This window comes from Carettochelys insculpta, chromosome 1, assembly GCF_033958435.1.
Source record: "Carettochelys insculpta isolate YL-2023 chromosome 1, ASM3395843v1, whole genome shotgun sequence".
In the NCBI taxonomy this organism is placed as follows: Eukaryota; Metazoa; Chordata; order Testudines; family Carettochelyidae; genus Carettochelys; species Carettochelys insculpta.
Genome location: NC_134137.1, coordinates 210051214 through 210064661, shown reverse-complemented (window position 1 = coordinate 210064661; position 13448 = coordinate 210051214). Strand labels below are relative to the sequence as shown.

General features: G+C 43.9%; 1 protein-coding gene across 3 annotated transcripts in view; it reads left to right on the top strand.

Moving 5' to 3' along the window:
* EPHA3 (EPH receptor A3) overlaps window positions 1–13448 on the top strand; it is a 413871-nt gene that overhangs the window by 348714 nt on the left and 51709 nt on the right. For all 3 annotated transcript variants that reach the window (XM_074998622.1, XM_074998615.1, XM_074998629.1), the window contains exon 11: window positions 1117–1302. In XM_074998622.1, coding sequence (XP_074854723.1) covers window positions 1117–1302 — 186 coding nt within the window. The remainder of the gene's footprint in view (window positions 1–1116; window positions 1303–13448) is intronic.

Here is a 13448-nt window from a genome sequence, read left to right as displayed (position 1 = left end):
GTCTAAGAGAGTTTGAAGTCTGTCCAATATACAAAGTGTCTGGACATTGTTGGCACATGATGGCATATATGAATAGTAACAGAGAGGAAGCCGTGCTAGTCTATACACTAGCAAAACAAAAAGCAGTCAAGTAGCACTTTAAAGACTAGCAAAATAGTTTATTAGGTGAGCTTTCATGGGACAGACCCACTTCTTCAGACCATAGCCAGACCAGAACAGATTCAGTATTTAAGACACAGAGAACCAAAAACAGTAAGCAAGGAGGACAAATCAGAAAACAGATAATCAAGGTGAGCAAATCAGAGAGTGGAGGGGTGTGGGGGGGAGGTCAGGATGGCATATATGATGTTAGTTGAGGAACATGAGACTGTGCCCATGATTCTGATTCACATTCTCTGATTCTGATTAATCTAATTCTTGACTTCCCCCTCACCCCTCTACTCTCTGATTTGCTCATCTTGATAATTTTTTTTCTGATTTGTCAAGCTTGATTACTATTTTTGGTTCTCTGTGCCTTAAATATCGAGTCTGTTCTGGTATGACTATGATCTGAAGAAGTGGGTCTGTCCCACGAAAGCTCATCACCTAATAAATTATTTTGTTACTCTTTAAAGTGCTACTTTACTGCTTTTTTGTTTTGATAGTATATAGACTAGCCCAGCTATCTCTCTGTCTTACAATGGTTTGTCTCCTTACACTGAAATAATTTAAACTGCTTTGAAATCAACTTACCTCTATTCAGTCAGTTCAAGGACCATGTGTATGCATCACTTCTTTGCTTATAACTACACTCATTCAGGTAGCCCTCCCATAGATGTACCACATTGTATCCATTTGCACCTGAAGTGTACACTGTTCCCCCCTCATTGTTCTGAAGTAACCAAGACCAGTGAAATAGGTAAGTGACATGAACTCAACTTTATAGGTGGAGACCTGAAGGATGGAAATGTTATGTGGCTGGCTGAAAGTGTCATGCTTAAAACTTAGATCCCTGACCTCCAGTGTCATGTACTAATGATGCTGCCTCAGTGACTTTTCTATAACATAAAGCTTCTTCTCTGAAGTTCCCATTGGAATAATGAGATTTCACATTTTGTCTCCCCTCCACCTTGCCAGGAGAATTTGGAGAAGTCTGCAGTGGGCGCCTCAAGCTTCCTTCTAAAAAGGAGATTTCGGTGGCAATTAAAACCCTGAAGGTTGGCTACACAGAGAAGCAGAGAAGAGATTTTCTGGGGGAGGCAAGCATCATGGGACAGTTTGACCATCCTAACATCATTCGTCTCGAGGGAGTTGTGACCAAAAGTAAGACCTTAGAATATATCCCAACTGTGGGAGTGCTCAATAGTGTTTCAATAAACCAACTTTTTAAAAGATACGTTCTGAAAACTCACCTGAATTGTTTTATACACTTGCCTTAGTATCATGTGTTCAAACTGTTTGTTTTCTTTCAAATGCTAAAAAGGGAAGCATGTACTTTGTTACTTTTAATGCAATATTAAATTTAATTTACGCTAATTACCTTCAGATGAGTGGGCCTAGGTAAGCTTTCATTGTGGTCATGCATTCTAAGGAAGGGTGACAGACTGTATTCACCAGTTTAGTACTGCAAAGCAGCTCATAAGCCTTTGCTGTTTATTTCTTTGGAGTTATGGAACCTGATTTCCTAAAGACTTCTGATTGGATACAGGCAATAGGCATTATTTTCAAGCTAAATCCTTAGCTATTATCATTAACACAGATTTTCTTAACTGTCTTATGACATGTGCAGTTATTAATAGTAATAATGCTAAACACCCAAATCCAAGATTATTGAGAGACTTTGCTTCGGTTTTTTGGGTTCCCAGCTTCACCATTTTCTTAGGGAAGGTGCTTAATACTTCACGGAAAGGAGGACCCTTTCCCAAAAGGTCGGCACTCCAAGTCAACGAAGTTAAAGTTCAAAAGTTTGTAAGTTTAAAACTTTTAAAGTTTTGACACAGTTTTAAAGGAGAAAATTTATATTTCTCATAATTTATTACCAAAGCTGTTTTGTTTGTTACCAAACAACTCCAAACTGATTGCTAAAAATACATTTTCATTGACATTTATCATATATAAAAATTACTTGTCAGATTGAGTTGATAATTACAGGTACCAAGTTGAGGTCCAAGCCTAAGGAAAGTATTTAGTTTCAGGGAAGCACACAGGTGCTACTTAAGTTGAGCAAGATAAGTATGTGATAAACTGCTTTCCTGGACTGGTGTATTAGTCTTAGAAAAACAAACAAAAATAAGCAGCCTTGGACCGTGCTAATATTTGTGAAGATGGTGCCAGGGAAGGATGGGCACTCCTGCTTCCAAGCTTGTCATGCAGCCTGGTAGTATGAGGGGAGGGACTGCTGAGAAGCATTCTTCAGTCTTCAAAAGGATTTATGGGTAGCAGGTGAAGAACTTCGGAGGGTAGGAGCAGGCTGGATGCTGTTGCGTAGGAACACTCTTTGCTAGCCCTAAAAAGTTTGTTAACGTCTTTCCACATCTTCTCTAGCTGACTTCATCCCATTTCTTTTCTCCCTCGGAGTAGCTCTATACTAAGGAGAAGATTGCTGCTGCTGCAGTCAATCTTCCTGGGTTCAATTTAGCATGCTTAGGAGGAGTGCACTAAATCAAACCTTGAGGGTGTGCCTGTCTATCATGGTACTCCTCTGGCACAAGAAGTAAGACTGGCCACACTTGGCCAAAACTTCGAAATGGCCATGCAAATGGCCATTTTGAAGATTACTAATGAGGCACTGAACTGAATATTCAGAGCCTCATTAGCATTAGGCACTTCTGGCCTCAGTGCTTTGAAAGCACTGCTTTAGAACGCTCGCAGCTCGGCATGGCTACACGGGGGTCCTTTTCGAAAGGACCCCGCACCTTCCAAAATCCCTTATTCCCCTCTACTAAGAGAAATAAGGGGATTTTGAAAAGCACAGGGTCCTTTTGAAAAGGACCCTGTGTAACCACGCCGAGCCATGAGCATTTGAAAGCAGTGCTTTTGAAGTGCTGTGACTGGAAATGTCCTAATGCTAATGAAGTGCTGAATATTCAGTTCAGCACCTCATTAATAATCTTCAAAATGACCATTTCAAAGTTTGGCCAAGTGTGACCACAGCCTAAGAGAAGTCAATGGGTGGGGGGGCTTCTCCCATTGACTTGCTGCAGTGGGGCCATGTCAGAAATTCAACCTATGATCAGTCAACTCGTGCCATGAGAACTGTGTCCTTCTCATAGCAGGAGCTGCATAACTTAGGTTGAGTTTCCTTTCTAGTGTAAATTAGCCCTCAGATGTCACTCCTCTGTTTCTGTTAAGGACATATGGACTGGAGTCCTGGACCCTTTGGCTACGTCTACACTAGACCCAAACCTCGAAATGGCCACACAAATGGCCATTTTGAAGTTTACTAATGAAGCGCTGAAATGCATATTCAGCGCTTCATTAGCATGCGGGCGGCCGCGGCACTTCGAAATTGACGTGCCTCGCCGCTGCGTGGCTCATCCTGATGGGGCTCCTTTTCGAAAGGACCCCGCCTACTTCGAAGTCCCCTTATTCCCATGAGCTGATGGGAATAAGGGGACTTCGAAGGAGGCGGGGTCCTTTCGAAAAGGAGCCCCGTCAGGATGAGCCACGCAGCGGCGAGGCACGTCAATTTTGAAGTGCTGCGGCCGCCCGCATGCTAATGAAGCGCTGAATATGCATTTCAGCGCTTCATTAGTAAACTTCAAAATGGCCATTTGCGTGGCAATTTCGAAGTTTGGGTCTAGTGTAGACACGGTCTTTGAAATCTATAGCTCAACTCCTATTGATATGATTGAGTCAGGGTTTCACCCACAATCCCTTTCTCTGGCATGTGTCTGGCGGGAAGAGAGATAAAAAGAAGGAATGGTGAGATAACAGCCACATTTATTTTCCTGTTACTGACCAAACTAAGGCTGCTTTTACACTCACCCCCTCCCAATGGAGGGGACATGGTAATGAGGCAATTCAAAGCAGGCTACTGAGGCACTAATGGGCACATTGAACACCTCGCTAGCACAATGGTGGCTGTGCAAATTTCAAAGTGCAGACTTTGAACTGCAGATTGACAGTGTAGATGGGGGCAGCTTCGAAATAAGTCCCCCACTTCAACATTCCCTTTACTCCAATTTAGTTTTGTGGAAGTAACATATCAAAGTGGGGGGCTTATTTCAAAGCTGCCCCCATCCACACTGTCAATCTGCTGTTCAAAGTCTGCACTTCAAAATTCATGTGGCTGCCATTATGCTAAGGAGGGGCTGGATATGCACATTAGCAACTCATTAGCCTTCTTCAAATTACCTCATTACCATCCACCTCCAACATAAAACAGCCTAAAGGACAGAAGGAAGAGGCATAGAGACAGGCAAATAGGACTGGTTGCTTAGCAATTGGGAGCAGATGTGATTGTCTGCAGGCCAGCTCTCTAACCTCCCAGTGAGCACAGTGCTGCAGTTCCCTTTCTCCTTAACCTTACTATATTTTAGAAACTTGGGGTGTTTTTTCCCTGGTCTGCCACGGTAGCACAGGCTCTGTTCCTGCCTTTCCTGGTCCATTCAATGTAGATTTTCTCAGATGGCTGCTGAAGAGGTTTAAAGCATGCTTTTAGACAAATCTAGAGACCTTGAAAAAAGAAATGCAGGAGAAAGCTAGCAAGGGAAAAGAAGGGGCAGATAAATATACCAAGACTGGTTTTGGTTTGGGTCAGCAAAAACTAAATGCAGCTATCCCAGCTGCACTTTTTGAATTGGAAATAGAAAGTAAGGTCCACCCTCAGGAAAACCTCCTTGTAAGAGTTAATAGGCATAAGACCTCAAGGGGTCAATAGGAATTACCTTTTAAAGCCTATAAAATTTAATAGAAAATTATATCCCCACTCTAGGATTCTGTGGGTTAATTTCAAAATTGTGCAAAAAGATTACTCTTCCGTATTTAATTCTATAGGAGTTGATCAATAAAACAAACCCACAGAAGGAGGGGCTTTCATGTTCTGTCAGTAAGTAGTTTTTCTTAGGGGATTCTTCCAACTAAATTGATATAATTGGTTGTATACTTATTTTTGTAAATGGTTCTACTTTTATTACAGTTGCTTGGTTAAAGTATTCTGCAACATGTAAAAGTAACTCCGTAAGTTCACAACTCACTGGTACAAAGGGCTTGTCGACACAAACACATAGTTGGTAGCAAGCTGGGATGCAAATCTAGCCCACACAAGCCTGTTACCCCACATTATGGGTTTCTGTGGACCATAATGCAGCACACTCAGTATTCTGTGGTGTACTTTAACTTAGTGCCATTTCAGGGCAGTATAGCTCAAAGAGTGAACTATGCAACTCAGGCTACATCTGCACTACAAGATATATTCAACTTTTAATACATTTGATTTCTTAACCTCAGTATTATGAGTTTGAATTTGTGTCCATAAACCTTCTAGATATTCAACCCTCTGTTTCTCCATGTCGAGTTTGTGTCCCCATTGCCACATCCAAGTTCCACTGCATGAGTTATGCATTGTGGGTACCTATCCCATAGTGCCTTAGTTTCATTTATTGTGGGTGTTTGATGTTACTATCCCAGAATGCAAAGTTCTGTCCTAGAATTCAGAGCACCCAGTAACTGTATGAAAATGAACCAGAGACAGCACTAGTGCAGTCATGAACTCTCAAATGCTTCAAGTCATTGCACACACAGCTATGGCCACCTCACCGACTGTCATACAATTTTGCTGTCAATTATAAAGTGACATGATGGTTGAGCACTGTGGTGCTGATGCCGATGAAGGTTTTGAGAAGGAAATCTTTCTGCTGTGGTCCATGAACTCACAACTGCTGGCTGCCCTGAATTTATTGCTGACATTGGAGCGGTGGTTTTGGACTCGTGAGACCAGCACACGCTGGTAGTACCGCTCGTTTTGGAGTTGTGGGATGATGAGCAGTAACTGAAGAACTTTCACATGTGCAAGTCCACTTTTATGGAGCTTTGTGATGTGCTGGCCCCACCCTGAAATGCAGCAATACAAAAATGAGGCTTTAACAGCTGAGAAGCGAGTGGCAATCGCTCTGTGGAAGTTTGCAACACCCAACCGTTACTGGTCAGTGGCAAATCAGTTTGGGGTGGGCAGATCTATGGTGGTGTCCATGGTGGTGCAGGTAACCAATGCAATCTTGTGGCTTTTCCTGAGAAAAACCATGACCCTGGGAGATGTACAGGCAATAGTGGATGGCTTTGCTGCCCAGGAGATTCCTAACTGTGGTGGGGCACTGATAGATCCCCATCATGGCTCTGGCCCACCTGGCCTCTGAGTATATACAGAGAAAGGAGTACTTCTCAATGGTTTTGCAGTCATTGGTAGATCACAAGGTTGTTTTCACTGACATCAACATGGGATTGTTAGGGGAGGTTCACAATGCCTGCATCTTCAGAAATTCTGGGCTGTACAGAAAGCTCATGGTTGGGACTTTTTTCCCAGACCAGAAAATCAAGACTGGTAATGTGGAGATGCCTGTTGTAGTATTGGATGACCTGCTTACCCTCTTCTCCCTTGTCTTATGAAACCCTATACAGGATCCTTGTACTGCAGCAAGGAAAACTTCAATCAAAGTCTCAGCAAGTGTAGTATGGTGGTTGACTGTGCCTTTGGCCATTTAAAAGTGAGGTTCATATACTTATTGACCCCTTTGGACCTTTATGAAACTAATGTCCCCACTGTGATTACAATGTGCATTATTTTGCATAACACTTGTGAATCCAGGTGGGAGAATTTCCTGAATGCCTGGGACACAGAGGCTGAGGCCATAGGCAGGGCTTAGTTGCAGCCACTTACATGGCCATTCACTAATAATCGTGCAGAGTGAACAGCAATCTGGAACACTTTAAAAAAATGGTTCCATGAATGATCTGCCACACCTATGATGGCAGTGTATTTCTCTGCTGTAATGACAACCAACCCCCACTCACCAAACTCATTTGTGCTCCCCACTAAATGTGAACCAATAAATCAGACCATGTCTTACAAAAATGCTTTTACTTGTGGGGAGAGGGTTAAGTTTCAGGAAGAAGAATGGATGTGGAGGGAGAGTTATTTTCCTAAAAATGGGCAGTTGTGCTTTCAACTCTCCCCACACCTACCCGGGAGCCTCTGCTGTGAGTCCTCTGCAGACCTTGGCGTAGCAGCAGGCAGCTGTGCTCTCAGCCCTCTCCACCCCTGCCTGGTTCTCCACAATGATTTGTGCACCCTGCCACCATGCCAAAAAATCACACCGAGCTAAAGACAAAAGGTTATTTTGAGTGCAAGGGAGATTTAAGCAGCAGGGAAAAGAAGCGTGGTCAAGGTTGGTGGGGTAGCCTTTTGCAGTGGCTCTTGGGGCTGTTGCAGCAGCCTGCTCTTGCCCTCTCTCCCTGTATTTGGGGACCCCAACAACAGGGGATTCTCAGCCTGTCTTCAGCGGACTCTCAACCGTGGCATTGGGAGCCCCTGTACAGCTCCAGCATGGAGCACAGGACCTCCGTTTGGTTGCTTACTACTATTATGAGCTTTGCTACATCCTCCCTCTGGTTTGCCGCTTGCTCTGTCTGGAAGTCAAGCATACCCTGCTGCCACTCTGCTGTACTCTGCCACCACTGTGCTGTGTCCTTTTTCATATCACTGGCTTGTGCTTCAAACTATTCCACGTAGTGTAGGATCAGATCCTGCTTGGACCTTTTGCACTTCTTTGGCCTGTCTCCCACACTGGCCATGACAGCTGTAAAGTGAATGTCACAACTGAGATACAATTCACACTAAGCCCTTCCCCATGGAATGAACGGGTCTCTGTCTCTGCTGTCAGGGAAGGTTTCTTTCTGCAAGGGTTATTAAGTTTTATTAAGGATGGTATTCAAAGTGTGCATTACACAAGCCATCATTTACTGTCATTTATCCAGAACATTTCATTGTAGACATGATAAGCTATTGTCCACTTTCTGGGGGGAAGGGGGATACAAAGAAGGGGAAGCCATTCGTTGTCCTGTAGCAGGGGAAGAACTTTTTTCACCCATTCCTGGAGCAATCCTCCACAAGTAACAAGGCCCACAGACCCCGGCAGTGACATGGCAAGGGGGAGGGCCAAGAAAGGGTTCGAGTCCAGCTGCATGGACACCTGGGTATGGAGGGATCCCTGTAAATTTAAAAGACATGCTGGGAGGGGACTTTCCAGCCATCTGCCGGGTCGGAGTACAAGAGTTTCTTGGCAGTCATCAGGGAAATAAGGCCACATACAGGAGGGCAAACCCACCTGTGCGGCACATGCCAGTTTCTTGTAGCAGGGTCTGCAGAGCCCGGCAGCCATATGGTGAGGGGTAAGGGTGGGGAGGGTTTGATTCCAGCTCTTTGGATGGCTGGGTGTGGAGGAATCCCTCTAAATTGAAGAAAAAGTGTGCGGGGAAAGGAAAATGGGAGGGGAGAAGGCCTAGAGGCCCTCCCACCCCCACGGCAGCAGGGAAGTGGAGCGCATGGCCTGCCACAAAGTGCAACAGTGGGCTCCTGGGGAATGTAAAAGGGCAGGGAGCACTGCAAAAAATCCAATCCAAATTCCTGTGTTTCTTCAGTTTGCCAAGAAAGACATCACCCGCCTAAAACTGACAGATATAGACAAAGAGCTGGTCACCCTGTGTGACCGCAATCCTGGAAAATTTGCCAAAATTGTGTGTGGCTCTTTGACACCAGATTGCTATCTGGTTGCCTGCTGTGGCAACGTGTGCTACCGTGGAAGCCACATTAAGTCAGGCCTGGTGCAAAACATACAAGAGTGCTGGGATGAGGCCTTTGAGGAGATCTCCAAAAAGGATAAGGGCTCCATCCCCAGAAATATTAACGTGCTTTTCTGAGGGGCACAAATCCATAGAAAACCTGTACCCATACACATACCTATACTCCCCTGAAACGCACCGGTAGCATTCAGAAAAAATACTCAGCAGAACGGCTTGGTCACAGGGGCTCAGGGATTGGTGTAGAGGGGACCTGCATGGGGGGACTGGTTCCAGCTCTAGGGCAAAGAGCTCTGGGCTGTTGGGAAGCACTTCCTTGGGCTGTTATTGATTGCCCCCATCCTCCTCTCCATTGGTTTCTTCCTCCTGGTCCTCCAGTTCCCCTCCCTGGACTCCAGACCAGGGCCTCCACAGCTGTCTTAATGAGGAGTGGACAACATGGTGGGGGTCCCCCACAGGAGGCACGTGCAGCTGTTCATGGTAGCGACAGGTCTGTGGAGATGACCTGGAACACCAGTTGGCTTCCTGGACTCTGTGATAAGCCCGCCAGACTTCTTTCCCTTTCACCCAGCATTGCATAGAGTCCCAAGAGTAACCTCTGGCGGTCATTAACTGCGAGATTGTATCATATATGTTCACGTTTCTCTTGGACTCCTGACGTCTGCTCACCACTGATTCCTCTCCCCAAACTTCAAGAAGATCCAGAATCTCCTGATCGCTTCTTGCTGGAGCTCTCTTGCAAGGCTGAGAACTATTAGGCAGATCATTACCCTGAGTGCTCATGACTGAAGGAGATGGCTACCTATGCTATGCAATGCAATAGGTTAAAGAAATTTTTTCATTATGCGCACCCTTTATTTCAAAGACTGGATACTGATGAATTCAAATTCAAATTCATGGGCTTCCTGTGACCTCCTTCCTGCACACCTGGAGAGCAGCACTCAGCCCTGGCAGATAACCACTAAGCTTTGTGGGATACATACAGGACACCTCTGGAGGCTAATACATTTGATTTTAAGACATGGCGCTTCCACACTGGCCTTTATTCAAAATTTTAAATTCGAACTTTACACCCAGCAGGTTCCAACGATATTATGATATTGATATTAGTGTTCCATAATTCGAACTAATGGTATTCACAGTGAAGACAGTGACATTTTACTATCGAGCTACTTGCCTTAAATTTTAATGTATCTTGTAGTGCAGATGTAGCCTCAGAGAAGGTCAGGCTAGTGCAGGGTAGATTTACAACACAGCTCTCTGAGAACTAGGGCCTTGTGCAGTATCTAAGAAACATGCAGCTATACCATGGGGTCTGCAACATTTCCAAGGTGGCATACCAAAATTTGACCTTTTGACCTTTACGTACAGTCAAAATGCTGGAGATGCTTTTTAAAGTCACTAATAGTTCTACTCTCAACAGCTTCGTTCATAAATAAATTGCAATGCATAGCTTTACTGTTTAGCTGGTCTTTTGTTAGTCCACAGGCAGCATGACTTAGAGCAAGCTCCTGGCTCCACAGGGGAGATGGGCCAGGGATGCGCTGCTGCCTTGTGTGCCAGTGAAAATCAGCCCATATGCTGTGGGGTTGCAGACCCCTGAGCTACACACACCCGTGTGGATGTGGCCTACTTTTCACTGATTTGTGGCTCGGTTAAGGGTGGCAGTGGGGAAGTCTGCAGTGGAGCATTTCCCCATGTCCACCCCCTGCTAGAGTCCTTCTCGACTACTGAGTCCTCTAACTGCAGCTGGAAAATGATCCAGCAACTTCCCACTGCGAGTGCTTTTCCCCACCATAGGGGAAGACTCCAGCAGTGCTCTTAAATCAGGGAACCTAGGGAGTACGGCTGGTTCTTTATATGTCTTGAATAGTGAGATTATAAATTGGAGAACAAATGGATTCTGTACATCGAGCTCTCCAGGCTTGGAAATCCCTTATAAATGTTTTGGAAGCCTTACAAAATTCTTCATCTCCATTCTGGTGAAGTGAATTAAAAAAAACAAAAATCAAGAACGAAAAAAAACATTTTTTCATTACTAATCAGTCAACAGGGTGGTGGAACACACTCATACTCAATTATTTAAGTATTCATCCAGAACCCTTATTTCCTGATTCATACCCCACTATTCAAGATACTTAAAGAAAAATCTGTGTCCTCTAGGTTTCTGCCTATGCTTGTACATATTGGCCTGGGTAGATACATTTTAATGTCAAGTTTGCGATACTGTCTAATTGTTATTGAATAGTGGGAATATAACACTTAACAATGTCATAAATACTTTTCAGGAACATTCATTATACACTTAGGGGATGGTCCATCTGTGGAGGACTCACAGAATCATTCCCAGTATATGTAGTAGATAAATAGACAAAGTGACCCTTTCTTCATTAAACAAATTATTTTTGGCAAATAGTCTTTAGCAATAAACTGACTTTTCATGCTGATCGTGACCTTTGAAGCAACATCTAGCAATTTGCAATGACATCTACATCTAAAAGTGACTGCTTGAAAGCTGTATGACCCAATGTGTCTTACAATACACTGGAGATGTCCTGAGGTGCATTAGCTAAATAATATCTCAATTCTTTGCTCCAGCACCAAATTATTTCCCTGTTTCATATTTGTTTCTGTTCAGAATTTCCCTCTACTCTGGTCTCAAGGGTGCCTTATGGGCAGTAGCCTTAACAGCCAGCACAAATGTCCTCTCTTGTTTATTAATAATTTACAGCAATTTGTAGCCTGTTAGTATAATAAATTTCTGAAACACTGTTGACACAAGTTGTAATCGTGTATAAATGGCTACGGCTACATTTTGATAAATGAATGCAGAACATTCTTTTGAAAGTATACCTTTTTTTTTTAAGCATATGTTTCTGATTACATGTACATTTACAAATGAATATGGATGGAAACCTGCACTCAGTATTTGGGAGGACAAATAAGAGAGGGAAATGTTATTTTAATAATTTGAAAGGCTTTTGTTCATACCTTAACTAATCTCAGACTTCTGACACATTATTAAATTGAATTTTTATGGTAACTGGGCATTTGAAGAGGATACAATACTTCAGTTACATGAGACCATGAATTTATCCTATACATTTTGTGAATAGCCCAGTTATGAAGCTATATTGCATTTTAGTCTGAGCACTTGTGAAGATACTGTCAGTTTCCATAGACTACCTGTAACACTTTGCTATTAGTGTTACCAATAACAACTATTTGTTTTTAGCACACATGATATCTCTCTGTCTTACTGTACCATCCCTTACCATCTGATTGCAAACAGTCAACAGAAGGCTGTTCTCTCTCTTCAACAGGCTGAAAGGCTGCAGAAAAACTGTAAAAAGTCGAAGTTATGGGGACACAGATTTTATCCACCCTGTTTATAGGAAGAGATACGGGGAGACAAATTGTAATGTTGCACCCAGGGGTGGATTAATTTTTCTGAAGTCCTGGGGCTATTCGATTTTGTGGGTCCCCATAGACTCTGGAGTGGGGCCAAAATAAGTTCAGAGTGCAGGAGGAGGATGGGAGTGAAGGAAGGAGCGTAGATAAGAGAGGAGGTCAGGGCTCAGACTCGGTGCAAGCTCTGGGGCAGGACTGGGGATAAGCCATCTGGGGAGCAGAACAGGGCTTTTGAATGTGGGAGCAGGCTCAGGGAAGGAGGTTGCAGTACAGGTGTGGGGCCTGGGTGGGAGTTAGGCTGATGGAGCTGACTCAGGATAAGGGTGTGGGATCCCTACTTTTAGGAGTGAGTTATGAATTTAGGGTGTAGGAGGCAGCCCAGGGCTGGTGAAGTGGAATGGGATGTAGGGTGTTCACCTGTGGCAGTCCCGCTTTGGTGTAAGGGGAAGCAGATGGCTCAGCATGGCAGGTGGGAGGAAAGGCAGCACACAGAGCCTTCCCTCCTGACACATATACAGACACAACTGAGAGGGCCAAAACGGAGGGGATTTAGCACCTGCAGCTCAGGGTACTGAGCTAGGGGTGCCTCACAAATAATTATACCACCAGGTAAACAAGCCCTCAGAAGTTGCTCTGTGGTTGTGACATTGATGCAAGATGGTGTCCTGTTTTTAACTTCCATGTCTTCTTGCCGAACATGTGAAATAACAATGCATCTTCCTAAATATCTACATAGCCCACTTTTGTCTTCTCTACAGCAAAAAGGCAAATAAAGCAAACTTTGGAAAACATTATTAAATAATAAAATTCATAGCTTGAAATAAGGAAGGGATGGATGACCTTTTGGTTGGGGCATTGTCCTGGGACATAGGACACCCATCTTTGATTTCCTACTCAGCAACAAACTTCCAGTGTGATCTTGGGCAAGTCACTTGGCCTTGCTGTACCAATGCCTGTTACCTCTACATTGGGCATAATAGAAATGTTCTGCTTACATGGGGTCACAGAAAGGTGATGGGCCCCACTGGAATCATAGCAACTATCCAGTGGAATGTCATGAAGATGATTCACCCTACCACAGAGTTGATCACAAGCTATATAAACATAGATGATTATATGAAGTTTACAGAACAGTGACTTATTTCTGCAAATATCACAACAGTATCTTTTATTTTTATGTCTCTGTCTCTCTCTTTAATATGTGAAATTCCATATACGTCCCCATTTTTGAGGCAAAAAGTGTGGTTTTACAAAGCTCAAAT